At 46.1% G+C, this 20,407-nt stretch overlaps 1 protein-coding gene across 1 annotated transcript in view; it reads right to left on the minus strand.

The window, feature by feature from the left end:
• Positions 1 to 1,749: 1,749 nt before the first annotated feature.
• The window catches only part of LOC118231189 (polypeptide N-acetylgalactosaminyltransferase-like 6), a 148,596-nt gene continuing 129,938 nt past the window's right edge, over positions 1,750 to 20,407 (minus strand). Inside the window, exons 6-13 of the mRNA XM_035424788.1 lie at positions 19,227 to 19,412; positions 17,170 to 17,353; positions 8,787 to 8,904; positions 6,497 to 6,604; positions 5,694 to 5,915; positions 3,569 to 3,685; positions 2,795 to 2,944; positions 1,750 to 2,246 (exon numbers count right to left, since the gene is read on the minus strand). Of these exons, the coding sequence (XP_035280679.1) occupies positions 2,079 to 2,246; positions 2,795 to 2,944; positions 3,569 to 3,685; positions 5,694 to 5,915; positions 6,497 to 6,604; positions 8,787 to 8,904; positions 17,170 to 17,353; positions 19,227 to 19,412 (1,253 nt within the window). The 3' untranslated portion in view covers positions 1,750 to 2,078. The remainder of the gene's footprint in view (positions 2,247 to 2,794; positions 2,945 to 3,568; positions 3,686 to 5,693; positions 5,916 to 6,496; positions 6,605 to 8,786; positions 8,905 to 17,169; positions 17,354 to 19,226; positions 19,413 to 20,407) is intronic.

Here is a 20,407-nt window from a genome sequence, read left to right on the forward strand (position 1 = left end):
AATCCACTTACCCGTCAGGTTTTATTCCCCGAAACTGAAAACTGTAGAAGCTCTCTACAGGGCACTCAGTGAGTTTTCTGCCTTAGGGATAATGCAACCATTTCAGTCAGCAACCTAACTTTCCAACTAATAATGTTCTAATAAATGATGTACCACATAAAATTATATCAGGGATATATTTTTTGAATACAATTTTTTTCAGCATTATTTTTTGACAAACATATCTGTATAGTATTGAAATGTATATGTTTTCTTCTTTAATAAAACTGTACTAACAACTCAGAATACATTTATAAGGCAGAAAAAAATGAGTTGGACCATTTTCTTTAAAAATGCTGCCATCTAGTGGTATCATGTCAAAGATGCTAAAAAACTGGTACGCGGTTAAAAACTGCATTAACGAATAAAACAGCTAATCAGTGATACGGTACCTTTTGATTGACTGTCTCCATGATGTGAGGTTATTTTAGTTTATAAGCCCTCCACAGTCCCATCTTCCTCTTCATGATTAAAAAATATGATGGGTTTTTTTCTTAAATTGATAAGCAGCAGCTACAGCCTTCTTGCATCAAGTAAGGATGTGATGAAATTCAAGAGATTCTCATAAATGTTTCTAGGTTCGACCTTCATATTCTATTCTTCAAATTTTAAATATAAATATAAATATATAACAGACTTAGTAACACTAAGGGCTCCAAACCTCTAATTATATTTTACAGCAGTGTATAATATTGCAGTATATAAAATAAAGAATTTTTAAATTGGCCATATAGTGAGAAGTGTTTTCATAATATTTTTTAAAGTATATATTCAATTTTCTGCAACCTGAGTCAAAGGCATACATGCACACAACGTTAAGTAACCTTAAGCTATACTGTAAGATTCAGGAGAAGTGAGTTTGCGAAAAGGAGTAAGCAAGCATTTCAGCTAGCTAATGTCAGTTAATATTAGGCTAACTTACCTGGAATATCTTCTCTCTGCTTTCAATTGGCACGCTGAAGATAGGCGAACCTTAGGCTCCATGTCCAGGTAGTGAGGGACTCATGTTAAAATGTTTCCACCAAGCTGATGTTAATGATGTAGAAAGCAGTCCACTCATCGAATTAAGCTTTACAAAGTCAGCTGGATTGGTACACTGCCTGTGTCATGACCCAGTGCTGGCCCACACTTACCACTTTTATCGGCCCACTTACAGCTATGGAACGATGGTGATGAACGAGTCAGCATGTGGCTGCCGGAACACAGCCACAACTCAACCTTGATGAGGCCATGTCTCAGATGCGATATGCATGTGGGCCGCGTTTGGTCCACAATACACTTGCCATCGCCATAACTGACCCTTAAGTGCCCAAACTCACGCACGTGCGTGTGTGCGTGTAAGTGTGTGTACACCTGACATCCAACATCTCATCCAAAATTATTCTTTATATACAAGACATTTGCTTTGTGTCTCCAGAATGTTCCAACTTTATTTTCATTGGATCCTCATACGGTAACAATAATTACAAAAAGATTCAAGTTTGTACAGTATACCATTAGTTATGCTGTAAAAAAAAACCCAACATAAAGAAATACAAAATAAATACACTGATTCAACAATAATAAAAAATAAATATCAATAAAAAGTGCTAACACCAGCCAAGGGCTGTGAGTCGGGGAGCCACTCTGAATCCACAGCGCAGTCTCTGTGAAGGTGACTAAGAGAACGCTCCTCTGTCCAACCCCTCCCCAAACCCCAAACCCCAAACCCCAAATCCCCAAATCCAGTCCTTCCTGCTCTACAGCAGGGCTTGGGCCCGAGGCTGACCCCAGGTCTGAAGAGTGCAGTTCATGTCTGCTTGTCCTTGACCAGCAAGGTGCTCGTGGAGATCTCATGCATTCATTCTGGCCAGCGTCCGGCCGTCTGTTATTCGCGCTTTATTATTATAATTATTATTTTTTCTATTACAATAAATCCTGAGAGAGCACCACCAGCAGAAGCAAAACACGACTCCCGAAGACCAGTCCCGCAGCGGGGCTTTTGGGGAGGTACGTCAGATCGGTCTGTTGTCCCTTTGGGTTGTTGTCCCGGGCAGTTCCTAGGAGCTGACGGCGCTGTTGAATTTGTCCAGGACGGTGGCGTTGACGTGCTGGAACAGCCACTGCTGCGTCTCAGACTGCGGGTTGCACTTGCTCATGAAAATCTTCTTATCGCCCGGACTGCAGTCCATGCAGCTGCTGCTCACGAGGTGGTAGAGAGACTTATCCTGCAGTGGCGGAAGAAACAGGCGCTGTAACAATACGACCAGTAATGATATAATCCTCTCTTATCTCCCCCCATCCGTCTGTGATTTTCAGCCGCGGAGGGAAATTAGGGGACTGGAACACTTTTTTTAATCAGAAAAGTAAGTCGACTTAATTTCATGGTGTGGGATTTAATTTGGAGCTCAAACTGACAAGCAAACTGTGAGCGTAAAAAAAAAAAAGCATTAACATCGAAAAATTCAGGAGTTTACCAACTTCTGAAGAGAGATGAGTTCACAAGTACGAAACTTCAGGAAAATTATGGGAACCTTAGTAAACTATAAGGAACATGAACATATATATATATATGTACTAGATTAGACCTGGGAAAAGGTAGAAAAACACACTTGGCAGTAATCTGCTCGTTAACCTGGCTGATTAGTGACACACTCAGCCCTCAGTAAACGGTGGGCTCTAGCTCCGAGCGTTTGGCGCAGTGGGGTTAGACTCTGGCTCTCACGCAGACACAGAGGCATGTCAGTAAACAGAAGCAGCCCAGCCCGGCCCTTACCTTCCTGTAGCTCCAGTGCTGGTTCCCCTTCATGCCGTGACAGTCGTACAGCGTCACCGGGCTGCTTTGGGAGATGGCGTCGAAGCAGAACTTCCGGGTGTGCAGCGGGTCGCCAGGCCTGATGTCCTCTCTCCAGCCAAACGTAAAGACCTAATTACACCAAGGAAAAATATTAAATATTATATTTTACATAATAAAACTCCATCCATCTTTTTTAACAATTGATCCATAATTGATCACATCTCCAAAAGTCCCACGACAGGATCTCAACCTGTGCACCACATAGACATGATCCCCCCAGTTCGGCATATCACAAGTAGAAGCATACTTCTATCTGATATAGCCTAGCCTGACTAGAGGAAAGAAGGGTGCGCAAAGACCAGAACAAAGAGAACAAGACCTAACGTGCAACAGCCACCCACTTTCTATGGAATGGGACGGTGTCCAGGGCAGGCCTACACGATTTTTAACCTTCTGTTTCGGTCTTTATGACAGCCCACAGGTAAGAGCTCTGCGGAAGCAAAGCTGAGGCTGCTTTTTATCCCCATAGAACGTGTACTTTCTTCAACACCAAGGGGGTATCAGAATGTAGGTAACAACCCATAACAGAATGCAACATATGAAGAGTACAGCCGTACGTACGTACTTATTGTACATCGCTTTGGATAAAAGCGTCTGCCAAATAAATGCAATGCAATGTAATGTATATAATGTGCGGTATATAAATTGGCTCAGGTGGCATAATTGGGGTAATTGGCACGGGTCAGCGTGTACCTGCTCGTGTGCCCACGTTCTCTCCGCTCCCTCCTTCAGACACGCGTCCAGCCGCAGCTCGGTCCCCGTGGCGCCGTGCTTGCTGTCTATGCACTGGCCAGACGCCGCGCTCCGGATCTACAGAGAGAGTCAGAGTCTCTGGATCACTCACACAAAATATACCACCACACCGCCATCTCAGAGGCTTCAGAAGAAAAGAGAATAAATGCACAGTGGATGGGATGAACACAAAGCTTTTCCCAAATTCATTTGGTTCATTTGTAGCTTACATTCTTTTTTTTCCTGAGTAATATTTTTGATTGTAGCCTAGAGGCATGTTTGCTTATGAGCAGTTCAGGAACCGGAGGTAAATATGCACTGCTCCAGTTCTGAATGGAATGATGACAAACACTCAAAATGGTGGTGTTCAGGTGCACGGGAGGTTAAGTGTGCTTATACTGAGACCCAGGTGTAATATTTTATGAAGCCCTGCACCATGAAACGGTGTGCAGCTTGTCATGGCCCTCGCGCAAATATATACCACAGGGACGGAGTAGGCGAACGCAAAACATAACGACTGAACAACCTCTGTCAACGGAAACCATCGGCGACCACTGACCAGCCAATCAAGGACAGACAACGTCCGCAGACATTACGTGACGCAACATGTCGTTAAACACGTAGATACACACCATAAAACCTTCCACCTTCAATGGAAAAACCAACATAGTTTTTGGAGGTAACACTCAAGTTCTTTAAGCATTCGAGAGAGAGAGAGAGAGAGAAACTGAGAGAGAGAGAAGGAGAGAGAGAGAACCATTGTACAGATAAAAGGCACAGTGTGTTACCTGTTCAACGTGCAACGTTATAATTACAGTTAACTAAATGCTTTCAATAGTTTGTATATATATAATACGTATTTCGTGCCAATAAAGCATATTGAATCGCACTGAACTGAAAACTGAATGAGAGAGAGAGAGAGAGAGAGAGAGAGAGAGAGAGAGAGAGAGAGAGAGAGCGAGAGAGAGAGAGAGAGAGAGAGAGAGAGAGAGAGAGAGAGAGAGAGAGAGAGAGAGACAAAGTCAGAGCGACGTGGTGAGAAATGGGATTGAGACAGGCGGCTGACAGCTTGTTTGCTTTGCCTGGAATGTAAAGAGCAGAGTCAACAGAAGACTGACCCGCCATCCCGCCGAAGACGGGGAGGAGGCTGTGCTTTCTCTCTCTCTCTCTCTCGCTCTTTTTTCTCCGGCACCGTTGGAGGCGCGGGGAGACGGAGACGGAGAGCAGCGCTGAATACCCAATGAAGCCCTTTTTTCACTCTTTCATACACCAGCCAGAGCGACGGGGTGAAGACCCCCGATCGGGGGGGAACGGATACGAAGCCGTCCGCTCTGGCGGTGGAATCACAGGCCTGTGGCGTAGCCTGTGTGTGTGTGTGTGTGCGTGTGCGTGTGCGTGTGTGCGTGCGTGTGTGTGTGCGTGTGTGTGTGTGTGTGTGTGTGCGTGTGTGTGTGTGTGCGTGTGTGTGTGTACGGACTCATAGTAGCCGGGTCAAGCAGGAGCGGTCGTATTCGTGTCAACAGTAATACTGAGGGACGGTTAAAAGGACAGTGAAGTGTGTTTTAAGAGATCTTGGGAGTACTTTATATACGATTTATATTCATATGTACAATCACTACATATTTACAGCTATTACTTATATGTTTACAAATGAGCAATTTTCCTTTTGTAAAATGAGATTCCACAACGTAAAATAAAAAAGTCTTTTGTAATACATATAAAAAATATTTAAGAGTAATGACAAATTGTCTATTAGTATACATTGCCATTACAGTAAATCCCGCGTCCGGCGCTGACTGCTCCTCCGTGCGGAGGCCCCCCCCAGCCCCCCCCCACAGGCCCCCCCAGGCTCACCACCCCCCAGGCCACGGGCGGGGGCTCCACGGGCGGGTAGTACTTGGCCAGGTCCCCCCACCCCCAGGCTCACCTCCCCAGATCCCCCCCCCAGGTTCCCCCCCCACCCACCTCCCCAGCCACCACCGCCCCCCCCCCGCCCCCAGGCTCACCTCCCCAGATCCCCCCCCCCAGGTTCCCCCCCCACCCACCTCCCCAGCCACCACCGCCCCCCCCCCGCCCCCAGGCTCACCTCCCCCCAGGCCGCGGGCGGGGGCTCCACGGGGGGGTAGTACTTGGCCAGGTCCCAGGCCACCGTGCTCATGTACCAGCGGAAGTCGCGGCACCTGAGGCGGCGGCGGAGCTCCTTCTGGGCGGCCAGGTCGCCCGTGGACAGGTGGCGGTACTCGGGCCGCCGCTGGTAGATGAACTCGGCGTACTCGTCCATCCACGTCTCCGCCACGCGCTTCAGGTTCTGCCGGAGGGAGACGGGAGACCCCGTCAGCGCCCCCTTCTGGGCTGCACGTGCCAGCAGAGTCGCCCCCCCCCCTGAGCCCGCACAACCGATGGCGCACTGTCTACGGCTTGTAGGAGGCCAGGGCACAGCGTACCCACCCAGGGTTGGCGCATTTTATATGTGACACGTCGACACGCCCTTTTAATGAATCATACATTTCATCGGTTTGAATGTACACAGTCTCGCTTGCCACATTCCATACCTGAAACATAAATAATGCTTACCCATAACTAGTTTCAGCAATAAATAAACAAATCAATACATTGCATGCCTAAGGGTACAAATAAATTAATTCAAGTTGCGTTATTGAGAGAATTCACCAGTGTCTTTGTCCGTGTGCAGTACTTCTGCAGATAATATCAACCTCAATTTTGCCCCATTTCACGACCAACATGTTACATCTTACACAAACTAGCAAACTCACATGCATAAACAACCCAAAACCTTTACAAAACTTTCACACAATTATCTTCTGCCATTATCTGCAATAAGGATTCAAGTGATTCATTCTGCCACTCGTCAGTTGTTGGCACACTTACCCTGGCAAGGCTGGTACCAGATGGCACTTTATAGGGCACATATTTCCGGTAGATGTGGCCAACCCTGGAGCATGGCACGTCATACATGCTTCCGCCACACATCCAGACCTGGTGAACACATGAACAGCTTTCAGGCCCATTGAATTTCTGAAACTAAGACACTTATACGGATCTGATGAACACACGAACAGAACACGCTGTCAAACTCCCTGAACTTGTGAAGCAAAGACATACGGATCTGATGACCACATGAACAGGACATGCTTTCAGACCTGTAGAACTTGTGAAGCAAAGACACTCACACGGATCTGATGACCACATGAACAGGACAGGCCGTCAGATCCCCTTGAACTTGTGAAGCAAGTTGTGGTCACTACTATTACACTAATATCTTCTCTTCCAATGTGATTAAACTCTGAGAGCGAGCACACACATGGATTTCTTCATGCAGAGGCTAAGACGTTCAGAAGGAGAGAATGCCTCGCTGCAGGAAAAGACCCATACAGAGAGGGCAGATGAGAAGTGAAGCAGACCGTGGGGTCTGATCCTGCCATTTGATTCGGTTTTCCAATCGATAACACAGCAGGAAGTCCACTCTGCCGGCCCACATTTGATCTCACCGAGCCTCCGCTGCTTCCCACGTTCTCAGCAGCGCCCCGAGAACCTCAGCACATTTACCCAGCCGCCTGAGCTGCCATCTCCGACACACTGGATGTGCAGTATGAAATATACGATATAATACAAGACGCTATTGCATAGTGCTCTTCATGCATACATTCCAGAGTGCCATACAAGAACATTTTAACAGTTACGTGCCAGCTAAGAGTCCAGATTAAGAGGAATAAACGTCCGAGGAAATATATCTGTCAGGTGAAAGTGTCTGCGGAAGCGGTCCACAGAATCCTTTCATCTTGCAAGAACACAGTGGAGGGAAGCAGAGACTGGAAAGGGATTTACGCCACTCTGACGGGTGAGCGTGAGAACCTCTACACCCCCCCCCCCCACCCCCCGACCCCCCCAACATTATTCCAACTCCTTCACATCAGAGAAGTCCAGGCAACTCCACTTCCTGCTTGATGTGAATGTTGGTCCCTTTCTGACCACACCCTCCTTCATGGAGCTACACCTGCGTGAGGAGCAATGTGAAGCCATATTTTTCACCAGACTGCATTACGGTCATCTGACAGAAGGATGTCCACACTGAACAAATGTTCAGTGTTAAAACGTTCAGTGTTAAATCAGCTCTTGCAGAGTACATATGGTCCCTATTGGGTTCCTGTTGAGTTGAATTAACACTGGACATTTTACTGTGTACCTTACATATGCTGAGCAGTGTTCTGGTTACTGATCATCTGTGTGGTTGTTGTGATACCAATGATCCACATGAAGAGAACACAATGGAAAACAAATGGGAAAGAATTTTAGTTTAATGTCCTACAATCTATTCAAATAGATAAATGTGAATAGAAAAATCAGATGGATACACACTGTTCATGTATTCGCTTTTTTACGCAGTCAGGTACAATTTAAAAATAGACTTTGACTCATACGATACAAACTAAGATAAAAAATGTCCAGAACATGAACGCATAACATTAAGTCACGTATTTAGTGTCATCCCCATTTTACATTTAATTTCGCTGAAGAGCAAGGACGCTGTCACTATGATCAGAACATAACGGGAAACGCGAGGTCACTGAAAATCGGAGGCGATTTAGCCTGTTGTTGTTACCATGGTTTCTAACCACGGAGAAAAGGGTTGAATTAGGAAAGACACAATGGCAGGAGGAGAGTGTGAACGTAATAATGAATCGCAGGGAACCGGAGACATGTGGTAGAGAACAAATAAGCCTACTTCCCATCTGAAATAATCATTCAGGTTCGTTTCCTGGGATGAACCCAGACGACGAAGAGATAATATAAACATCTAGCACATCTGAGAGTTAAAATCTGATTTGAAAGTTCAGCACAAATGCTTATGGGCTCCTTCAGACGCTGAGTACTGGATGGACAGTTATGCACAGTCCTGTGAAGCTCTCAGACACTGAACGCATTCCTGCTGCCATAATCTGGATGAACCCTTTGAAGAGTAAGTTTTTCGGAATTTTTTTCTTTCCCAGAATTCTACATCAGTGTTCTAGAACTCCACTGCTTTCAATCAGCAGCAGTGACTGTGACATCAGCGTCAGAATGTTCAGTTAAGAGCATTCCAATCGCGTATTTGTGACCCCATGCCTTTAAAGGGTTAGGTTCGGTGGTGGGTGTCAGTGCAAAAGCAGGACGGGCATACCTTGAATGAGATTTCAAACTGCTCCCCTCCCCAAATCTCCAGTCCTGTGTCATAGCCCCCCAGTTCCCAGAACCACTGTCGATTGACTGCAAAAAGGCCCCCAGCCATCACCGGAGACCTGAGAATAGGAAGGGGGGGGGTGTGGGTTGGTCAACATTGTACAAACAATTACTACATCATTTTATGGTAAGACCACAAGTATATTCACACTTACATCATATCCGTAATCAAGAGACTGCACCACGGTGAAATGTTTAATTCTCATCCAGACACAACATTCTTTCCACACAAGGACTCTCATCTGCGAGCCGTGAAGAGGGAAATGCAGGCCTCTGATTGGATACTGTAGTGTCTGTCAGATGGAATTTCTACACTGGCTGTTAGAGGGCATTTCAGCCCGATTATAATGTAGACATTCCTTGCCTTTCCACAAAAAAACCAAAGCAAACTGATCGTGAAAAAATCCTATTTAATCTTTTCATCTATTGTTTTTAAACTTTCATGTCTTGTACTTCTCTAAAACTGCCTCTTTAGCTTAAGTTTTGCATATACTACCAATTGTTATTTCCTCAAGAGTAATGTGGTAAATCAACACTGAAAGAGTGCATACTGGATCCCTACTGGACTCATATGTACTCCGTTAGAGTTGAATTAACGCTGGACATTTTACTGTGTACCATCTCACAATCAATCGCACACTAGATATTCGGCCTTGAAACCCAGTTTTTAAAATATTTCCTGCATTCTTTTTCAACATGCTGTGAAAAACTGTATTAATCCCGCAGCTAAGGCGGAAACCATTTTCCTATTGTGACTGCCCCACTGCCCCGAGGACGCTCACAATCTTCCAATCGAGGCTGGGTGCGAGAACCGTCATTCGAGCGTTACAATGAAAACAGTGTTTATCGTGCTTCGGATGAAATCACTTTCTTACAGGAAAAGGTAGTAGTGAGGGAGAATGAAAGGAATTCAGCGGGTCCATTTTATACCGCTGGCTTTCTGCACAAGCGCTTCATCCTTCAACCCAATTAGAGCACGGGGAGCCCGGCTCCAGTGAGTGAGGATCATTAATTCATTTCATGCTGACAGACCATACAAGTTCCGTATATATTTGGACTTCTGATTCAACACCAAACAGCCTGGAGCGAAGCTGTGTGTTTTCTTCCTCCACACACACACACACACACACACACACACACACACACACACACACATGCTGCAAAACCTGAATCATAAATAAAAGAAACAAAGCAAGCTGTTGAGAGTCTGAAATAAAAAGAAGCCCGCCTGTTTTGCTCCTTTTGCAAGCGGATGTGAGAAAAAAAGGATGTAGACAAATAAGGTAAAAAACGGAGAATGCACGTTCTGAAACACCAGCGCCTCTCCGTGAGCACCTTGATCAGGCCGCGCTGGAACCAGGATCCTACGCAGCACGGCCTGGACATCCAGCGCCTCCCTTAGCACCGGCAGGTAAGGACAGTCATAATGAATAACGCGGCCTATGGTTTACTCTGCGCTGACAGAGATTAAGCGCGTTGACCAACGCAAAGGCAGTGGGGAGACGGCTGGAGAGAGGAGCAGATGCTGCTGGTTTTTTTGCTGCTTCTCTGTACATTATGGAAGACTGGGAGTTCAGCACTGAGTGCACCCGTGCCCCATCACAAAAAAACAACAACAAAAAAAAAACCAGGTTAAAATAATTTTTAAAATCAGGATGAGCACAAGGGGTAGACCTCTGGGCTGAAATAAATGTGTTCTCCAATAATACTGCCTGGGAGGCCAGCATCCTAACCTATTTATTAAAGCACCGTATTATAGATGCCGACTCAATTAAGGAAAGCAATAGAGAAGCAAGCACTTATCAGTAATTAGATTACTTCTCTTTTTTTTTTTTACCCATCTTGCCAACAACAGGAAATACCAGCGTTAGCCTGAAGCGTGCGAGCGTACACACTGCTGTCAGCACCAGGCCACAGCAGAGCTGGAGTAACCCCCCTGAACAACAACCTGGCTCTGGGTGGCAGATGATGTCAGTAATTAGCTGGGTGCTGTAGTGATGGATTTATCGCCCCGCTCGAAAAAATTCAGGGAAATTACTGTGTTTGATTAGAGAAGACTCACACAGCTGGGAACGCCGATTCTGAGAGAGAGAGAACATCGGGTAACGACACACAGCTGCCTGTCACAACCAATATCCTCAGTCTGATTGGAGGAGCATGTCTACTAATCTAACAGGATGACAATTTTTCAGCATGTTATAAATTAGGGGCAATGCAGGTCATACACCCCATTAATTATTTTTTCCTCTTTTATTTGTTTATTTTTTTTTTTGTTGGGGGGGGTGGGGATTTATAAGTCAAGCGTATGTTTAATCCAATCTTGTCATTGTATTCCCAAAAGGCAAAGTTAATGTAAGCCCTCACTCATCACAAGATGGATCATTTCACTTGAGTCAGCTTAAGGTTTTCTTTTCAATTAGGAATTTATTTAAGAGCCTTAAAAAATCCAGTTAACTTGGAAAGATCTCTCCGAATTAAATTAAACACAAACCTTAATTAATCATTTAGAATCAGACGGGGAAGATTAAGTCCAGAGAGAATAAGAAAAGAAAAAAAGTATCAACAAACGTGTGGCGGGTGCGGGTGGGGGGGTTGGGGACTGAAAAGCAATGAGTCAAGTAACAGAATTCAGGGTGATGCCCAGTTCACACAACAACAACAAAAAGAGCAAACTTAAAATGGCAGCATGCCACCTCCAAGCGCTCGCCGCATCGATCGCTCGATTATTCCGCGTGGCGCGGGGTCTGCTGAGGCCTCCGGTGGGGACCCAGGCCGAGCACACAGCCCTAATTATTCTGTGCAGCCGGAGAGGCCACAGCCAGGAGGGAAGCTCCTCCTCACACCCCCCCCGGAAGGGAGCTCTGAGCCGGCAAAGCATGACCCCTGTGACAGCGCAGACGTCAAACCCCCCCTTCCACCCCGCCCCCCCCCCCCCCACCCCAGCCCTCACCCCTCACCCCGGGCCCTCTCAGAGTGCTGATAAGGTCCCGGGGCCTTCCCTGTGACACACGCTCAGCAGAGGAATTAAAGTTTGATCACTGACTGGGCGAGGGCAAGGAGCTGTGTTCTGCAAGACTGGACACTGGAGAATTTGCGAGACAGCTGAGGGGCAAAAAAAAGAAGATAAAAAAAGAATACACGATGATAGCCATTTTCACAGACAACAGGCTTTGTCTTCTCTTTTAACCCTTTGAAGAGTAGGTATTTTCTGGAATGCTTCTTCAAAATTCTAAGTCAGTGTTCTGGAACTCCACTGTGTCTGTTACATCAGCATTAGAATGTTCAGTTAAGAATGTTAAGAATGCAGCTCTGGCTATAATTAGCAGGATGTTGACAAATACTGTAGGTTGGTTGCCAAAAGCTAATTAAGAAATGATTTGACTCAAAAGGGTAATTTAACTGCTGTTGAAATATATGTACATACATACGTTTGTAATTTGTAGTATATTAAGACCCCAGTTGTGATTTATCAATGCCTTATTACACAGAAAATGGACATGAAAAGGATGTCTTCTCAAGGACTGGTACACTGGAACAAGGTCATACAGATGGGAGAGCACGTCAGAAGACATACACTTAAAGATTTATTATTCTCCAGTACCTCTGCACAGTATCCCACCGCTGACAAGTTCAAAACTGATGCCAGACGTCAGAACGTATTTATTCACGAACGCAAGGATGACTGCCGCCATGCCTCCCCACCTGTGCAACCCTCTGCGAATGGCCGCAATTTCACCAGCAGGTGGCGATGTGGGCACAGAAAAACGACGCCACTGGCTCGAAGAGCAAGAGGGCACAACGCTGGGGAATGTCACTGGTTTGAAGCGATAATCCTTGCTGAACAGTGCTGTAGGCACGCGTGTTCCAACAAATCACCTCAATTTCATTAACGCTGCGCAGGAGATCCACGCAAGATCTACCGCCTCTGTCGAGCAGTCATTTCACAAATGAGCTTTGATCCGAAATGGTCTCTCCCTTTTCATCCGGTAACGAGCGTGGAGATCTAAACTACGCCGTCTCTCTCTTTTTTGAGCCCACGTTCCGTAATAAAGCGCAGGCAGGTACTGTGACAGCTATTTAAAAAAAAAAAAAAAACGGTTTCAAAGGCACTTCGCGAGGTTCCGTCGCATGAACGGCTCTTACGACATGCCCCTCATTAGGCGATCTTTCACTAGAGGCGTCTGTCTGTCTCACTCAGGCGGCTGTGCTACGGAACAGGGAGCAGGGACTGTGTTAAAAAAAAGAAAGAAAAAAGAAAAATCAAAAGCTGTCCTAGGTTTCCAGTATTGAGAAAGGAAGAGGCAAATCAGCAAATTGACTGAACACTGTATTTTCCGTCATCTGACAACCATGCAGAAACCACTTAAGACTCCCCGCAGAGAGAGAGAGAGAGAGAGAGAGAGAGAGAGTGTGGCGTCTTAACTTTGCCGGCAACTTCCCTCCGCTATCTCAGCTTGACTGCAGCGTTCGGGAGGGCCGCCCGCGGACCGACAGGCTTTTCCGAGCTCAGCGGCGGAACGGGAGACAGGCAGCGGTCTAAGCCCCCCCCCCCCCCCCCGCACCCCTGCCCCCCGCCCCCCGTCTCTGAGCGACATTATCTGAAATGGGCGAGAGCCCGCGGCTAAAGCCGCGCTGCTGACGGCCGGCCAAGCCGGCGTCGCGCTGCCAGGCCACCGAAACCCCGCAGATGGTGAATGGTAACACGCCGACGTCCCGGTTCAGGCAGGCCTGTGGGGGATAACGCAGAGCCAGCGCCGCTCCCGGGTTCTGGAACACACAACCTAGAGCTAATGGCGGAAGCGCGGGGGAGCTGGATCGATGGAGAACGCACCCCAAGGGACGCCGGGGAAACTCGAAACGGGGCTCTAGTCTATCGAGCGAACCGAGGAGGCTCCTTTTGGTGACGCCTAAAATGTCGCTCCACATGTCGATGCGGTTCGCTCCTGCGATGCGGCAGTGGGCGGTGCTGGCGCGTGCAAACAAGACCTTTACAGATCAATTAGTAACACATACAATTTCTTAAAATGCGCGATGTAGCACAGAGAGACCTGCTGGGAATAAATAGCACTTCCTCTAAAGGGCTCGAGAGTTTCTTAACAAAAACTTAAAAAGAAAAAAATAAATAAATAAATAAAGAGAAAAAACTACCAGCAGGACCTTGCTGACAACTCCTCTGGATGCCTTAGAGAGATAATTGAAAGCAAAAGAACATATGAAAGAAAATAATAAACGACTCTCCAGCCAAAGGCCACAGACCTCCTTCATGTGATTATCATTAGTGGATGGTCTCAGCGTTCACTTGCCCGGCTCCTGCATCAAACTACACCGCTGCTACCATTCAGCTGAGACCCTGCTGTCAGACATTTCGCATTGGAACCTACTTTCCTATAGAAAGAATACGCCACAAACAAGACATTTCATAGGCACAGAATGAGATCATACAGATCCAGGCAAAGAGCAGCTCATTTTATCTCTTCTGTCCAGCGAGAGCCCAATATCCAGTGCGAGGAGCCATAAAACATCTCTGTCACTACTGACTTGAATCTAGGTCAATCATATCTACCACCGCGATAACCTGCAAGGGGGAACAGCAGAGGTTACGGACCTCTGACGATCATAGACATGACACACACGTGAATAACTGGATAACAGCTCCGAAGCAAACAACCCATCATGCTCAGCAGCGTGCAGCTGCAAATTTGATCTGTTAATGGGACACGGCAGCCCACCGGGGGCCATCTTTTTGGCAACAGGAACAGTGTCATCAAATGCGAAGCACAATTCACTGCTGCAGATCAAAACGGAATCAACTTAAACATGTAGACACACATAGATGCAGGGGGGCTAAACAGGCTGGTCGTACGTTGTAGTGAGTGGGATAATACGTGACAAAGTTGTGCCTAAACACCTTGTTGAGTGCCTGAATGCACCCCCCCCCCCACCCCACCCCACCCCCCAAGCCCTTTGCTGAAGGCTGCAGCAGAACTGTATATACTTACTTAGTTAGTAACACCTATGCACGGATATATTCTAAATTAATTACAATATGATTTTTTAAAATTTTAAATCAGCCGCTCGAACCTTCAACAGACAATGAATCAGCATTAAAAACAGCCTTTTCCTGTTGGGATTTTTCTTAGCCGTAACAATGCGTCACGTCAGAAGCAAAGCCTGATCCAGCCATCGACAAACACCCACTCAACACAAGTGCTTAAAAAAGCTGGGGGGTTAGAAACCGCAGAACAGCCAATCAATCACATTCTACCCATCTATGCAGTTTTATTTAGTAAATCCAGCCATATTTCAGAAGCAACTGCACGTGACCGTTTTTTTATTTTACACTCATAAGAATGATCCCAGTGTCTTTGCGCCAAGGTCAGGCTGCCCAGCAAAATGCAACTTAACGTCACCAACACTGTGCCCGTGTGCAGTGGATAAGTAGGACATATTTACTCATAGTATAAATGAGTAACAATTGTTTTGTACTTAACCCATGGAAACAGAGTAACCTTAATCTCTGTAATTAACAGTGAGGAATTAATTAACCTTAAAGTGATGGATGAAAATGTAATTATGCATTATCAAGGTAATTAATCAACGTCTCTATAGAGTATTTCTATATTATAAATAAATCGTGTTACCTATACTTTGAATTTGTATCTTTTCAGTGACCTATTTAGCAGATTTTGGCTATGGTGTTTTCAGCTATACTGATCAGGCAATTTTGCTAAATTGTTGTGAAAATTGTACTACGCCAAGTGCAGCACCACAGCCATCTCACTGACAGATTGTGAGCCACGATGTTGCCTTGGTCTAGGGCAGCCTCAGCTTCGTGAAATACAAGACGCTTGGTATAATATCAAGAGCGAAAGGTCAGACTTCCAGAGATGAAACAGAGAGCACAGAAATAGTTTCGTGTCAGATCTGTGATTTACGGGAGAACCATTTCATTAAATGAAGAGGCCATCAATTCCAGCTGAGCTTCACATAAGATTATATTTCAGTTATACTTCCAGAGCAAATGTCTCTCGTATTTATTACATCAGATGCTACTTTTGAAATCAATACTGAAAATCCATAATTTAGAAGAAAACATACAGTTTATTTACTTATTAATTATTAGATTATTTGATAATTGCTACTCTGCATTGAATTGTTGTCTAATGAAAACAAAACAAGCATTTTATAGGCCCATGAATTTAAAATACACTATGACAAAATTCTTGACGCACTGTATGTGGGCGGTGGTGAAGTACTCAGAGACTAATGAAGTGAGCAGTCCGATTTTAGAAACCCACATCCATCTGTGTGAGGCGCGGTGGCATTGGGCAGGTTCACAGCCTTGTTTGGCTGCATTCTGATTGGTCTGCAGAGCTGACCAATCCCGGCCCGGAGAGGCCGACGGCAGCTGGAGGGGTCCAGAGCGAGGCCCTGTGGGGCTAGCGGGCTCAGCTAGCACCGGCGCTGAGGTTTGGCGTCTCACACGCACACGCTGGCAATTTCCACCTAATTATCTTCCAAGTGACTCCCTCTGCTTAATGTGTTGTGTAACAGCCTGGAATTAAGAGCCCCGCGCTTGAATTTAGAGCCATTGTATCTCCGGCGGCACGTCGAGTTTCCGTTGCGGTGAAATTATAAACTGAGGTTTTTAAACACCGAGCGCGGAGTCTGCCGTCTCTCTCTCTCTCTCTCTCTCTCTCTCTCTCTCTCTCGATTTTCTTCTTCACGATTTCACCCAATTTCTGTCTTCCCTTCTCAGGAAGAGTTCTGTGCTCTTGCGGTTTCACTCCTCCGCCTGACTGAACCAGAGACGGAGCGGCAGTCTGCCATATTCCCACACCCGCCAACCCACTGCGACCGCTCGAGAAGCAAATGCCTTTTTGTAAAACGCGAACCATCCAAAATGAACACATTTGTCCAGCCTCACACACACACACACACACACACACACACACACGCGCGTGACACTGCCCTCGCCTTGATTGTGTTTGCCCAGATAGATGGATGTGCAGCCGAAAGTCCTCCGATCTCGGGCCCTCATTTCGAACAGCGTGAACGCTTCAGGCCGCCAGGCCACCTGAGCCTCAGGCTTCTCACGGCTAAGAGGAAACTGTCCTCAGGTGAAGCACAGTTCCCTGCCTGTAATGGCAGCGTACAGCAGCGCCCTGTTAGCTGCCTGAGGCTCGCCGTGCGGTGGATTAACCTGATCATTTTCCCGATGGCTGAGGCTTCGGAGATGGAGAGAGAGGTTAGACAGCCCCTTCCAGCCCCCACTCCCTGCCCCCCAGCCCGTTCCAGCCCCCCCTCCAGCCCCTGGTACTCACTCGTAGGGCTCGCTGGGGTCCGAGCTCTGCAGTTCGGGGGGGATGGGGATGCGCTTGTAGTACATCTCCCAGTCGAAGGCTCCCCGCATGGCGTCCCCCGCCTGCGCCTCGTACCCGAAGTGGTTGTGGTCGATGACGTCGATCATGGGGCACACGATGGTCTTGGGGCTCTGCGCAATCCGGTCTGTTTGGACGGGACGACAGAAGGGGGAGGGGCGGGGTGTGAGAACGAGTGGCGGAGTCAGGGGGCCCATCCGTCAACGTCACCCCCCCCCCACCGTGGTACGGCGGGCGGCCCCCTCAGGACCTCCCCACGCCAGCCCCCCCCCCAACCCCCCACCCCCTCCTCCGTTTCTCCCCGCGCCCCCTCAGGAACACCTGCCACCTGAAATTGGACCTGCTGCAGCTGGTCAGTGATTAGAAACAATTACAGCGCTTCAAAGTAGGTTTGCTCCATCGAGGCCTGGCCAGACCTCGGCCAGCTATGTCTCTGTCACTCAGCACCACTAACCTGTCCCAGATCTGTCATCCTCCCCGCCCCTGTGCGCCCCGTAGAGAGCACCAAAAGAATGCCCTGTATTAGATATGCACTCACAGGCAAGCATGTTAAAAAATAAAATTTAAAAAGGTTTAAAGGATGGAATAACCAACATCTTCACTCATGCAGTCATTAAAACAAACATCTACTGCCAACTATGTGTATGCAACACCAGCCTCTAGCAAACGTTACACTTCTGTAATTAACTGAATACAGGACTCCCTCGACAGGAAGCACATGCAGCTCAAAGAAACACACACATACACACACAATGAGATATTTCTTACTATAATATATTTCTTTATAAAGTGGCCTAAAATTTCCTTTAGTTGTTAAAGGAATTTTAAAAAAAACATTGACTGATTTAAAAAAAATCTGTAAATAGATATAAATTCATAAATCCTCTTTTGTAAATGTTTGTCAAATACCACAAATCCTTATTATTTTATCAGTAATTGGTAAAAAATCAGGAAATGAAAAAAAAAAAACATTACCACAAGTTGTATACTGATTATGTAGATCACAGCCACAATATAGAAAGATAAATCTTCAGTGAGTGAGGTCACATGACATTTTGCATACGTTTTGGCTTCACACACACCAGTCCGTCCCTGCCTACACCATCACTGCCTCCATGATCCACCGCATCACTGTCTTCCTGGATAAATAAAGCTAATAAAAAGTACAGATGCCCCAAATCCCAGCTGAGCGGTTCACAGAGTGTGTCAGCCATTCTACGTGTCACACACAACTACGGTGTAGCCCTTCCAGTAAACGCTGAAGCAGATCCATGTGGCATTTAATCAGATCCAATTGGCACAATCATGCAAATCTGGTACAAAATGCAAAACAGCAAGTTCTGCGCCGAAAGATTCGCAGGGACACGTTTCAAATATCAGTTACCAGTCGAAATAAAACGCAGTAAAAACTATGAACAGATTTGAGAGGCACAGCCTCATGAAAGAACTGTGCCTAGAACAAAACAGTAAAAAGAACACATTTATAAAGGAGCTATTTTATCTAACGCTGTATATAAAATACATTTTTTTTAAAACCAAGTAAAAGTCAGATTAAATCACAGTAATCACAGCTGTAAACTGCATTCACTTCAGCCGGGAGCCAACAGTGGCTTTGATCAGGGCTTTGGTTCTGTTTATAAAACAGCCTTATTTATAGCTATTATAATTACGACAGTAATATTGTTCATGTACCACACTGATACCATGGTGCAAGGTAATTACTAAACTTTTATACCAGCATGAATTCATCAATGGCAATAACCCCCCTACCCCCACACAGCATCACCACATGACCACCACCAAATCACATGTATGTATGTGTGTGTATGTACGTGTGTATGTGTGCATGTATGTATGTATGTATGTGTGTATCTATGTATGTTTCTATGTATCTATGTATGTATGTCTGTACTGTATGTATGTACGTATGAGTGTGTGTATGTATGTATGTCTGTGTATGTATATGTATTATTTAATGTGTCCCCTTTACTAAAGCTTACCGAGCAGAGGTGGCAGCCAGTTTACATTGGCCTCACAGTGAGAATCCAGGAAGGTGAGGACCTCTCCTTTGGCCGTGGCAGCTCCCAGAAGCCGCGTGCGAATGAGTCCCTCCCTCTTCCTGGTCCGGACAATCCTCACCTTCGGGAAGCGCGCCATGTACACCTCCAAACGCGCTTTCAGGTGCTCTGTAAACGAGAGGTTAAAAAAAGGCACTGAACTGACTGTACTCTAAAACTCCACAGAGTACTCTAAAACTCCAGTGTACTCTAAAACTCCACAGCGTACTCAAACTCCACAGTGTACAGTAAAACTCCATTCCCACTGGAACTCCGACCATGCAAATACTGTAACTGATGAGGAAGATTAAAAACGATTTTCTTTTTTATCTTTTACAATTGTCGATTTAAGTCACCAAACCGAATGCACTACTTTCTAGTTAAGCTAGAAAGAAGAATATACGTTTAATTGTTGTGTTAATCTATTTTCATATTGTTTCATTACTGTCTGTGAGCCAAATTGCATTAATATTGACCTCCCCATAACACTTCCTTGCAGTCGATAGTTCATTGAATCGTTAAATTAGCCTCAGTGCTTCTTGAATATTAAAACACACCATTTGGGAGGATAGTCACACAGAGCAAGCCCAGTAACACGAACACAGACATTCAAGGTGGACATGGACAAGCCATCTGTTGCAGTGATGAGAAGTACAATGCTTCAAAGCAATGAGCCATCAGAACCAGTTAAATAACCATTAGCCGGGATAATCAAAGTAAACCAATGGCACTTAGAGGAATTTGCAGCCCGTGTTCCGATCTCAGAACAGGCCCACGGAGACCAAAAAAGTCTTCAAACGGGGAACTAACACCAATTAGTGCGGAATACGCATCGCGTGAGGGGGGAGAGGGACATTTTATTAGCACTTACGATGGCTATTTTCACCACATTCCCTTGTCAATCATTAAATTTTCCACTGCCCTTATAGGCCACGTTGTCAAGCGGTACTGTAGCAGAGGATCATGAATTATTCGGCAATTATGAAGAGAAAAGTAAAAGTTTTCCAACGCCGATTGGTTCTGACACGAACTCAGTACTGCACGGCGCATGTTCTGTTATTGTTGTAACTAATCCGCGCAAAGGAATGTGGGTCCGTTGCTTAGCAACAGACGGGGTAGCAGGC

The sequence above is a fragment of the Anguilla anguilla genome, chromosome 7 (genome assembly GCF_013347855.1).
Source record: "Anguilla anguilla isolate fAngAng1 chromosome 7, fAngAng1.pri, whole genome shotgun sequence".
In the NCBI taxonomy this organism is placed as follows: domain Eukaryota; kingdom Metazoa; phylum Chordata; class Actinopteri; order Anguilliformes; family Anguillidae; genus Anguilla; species Anguilla anguilla.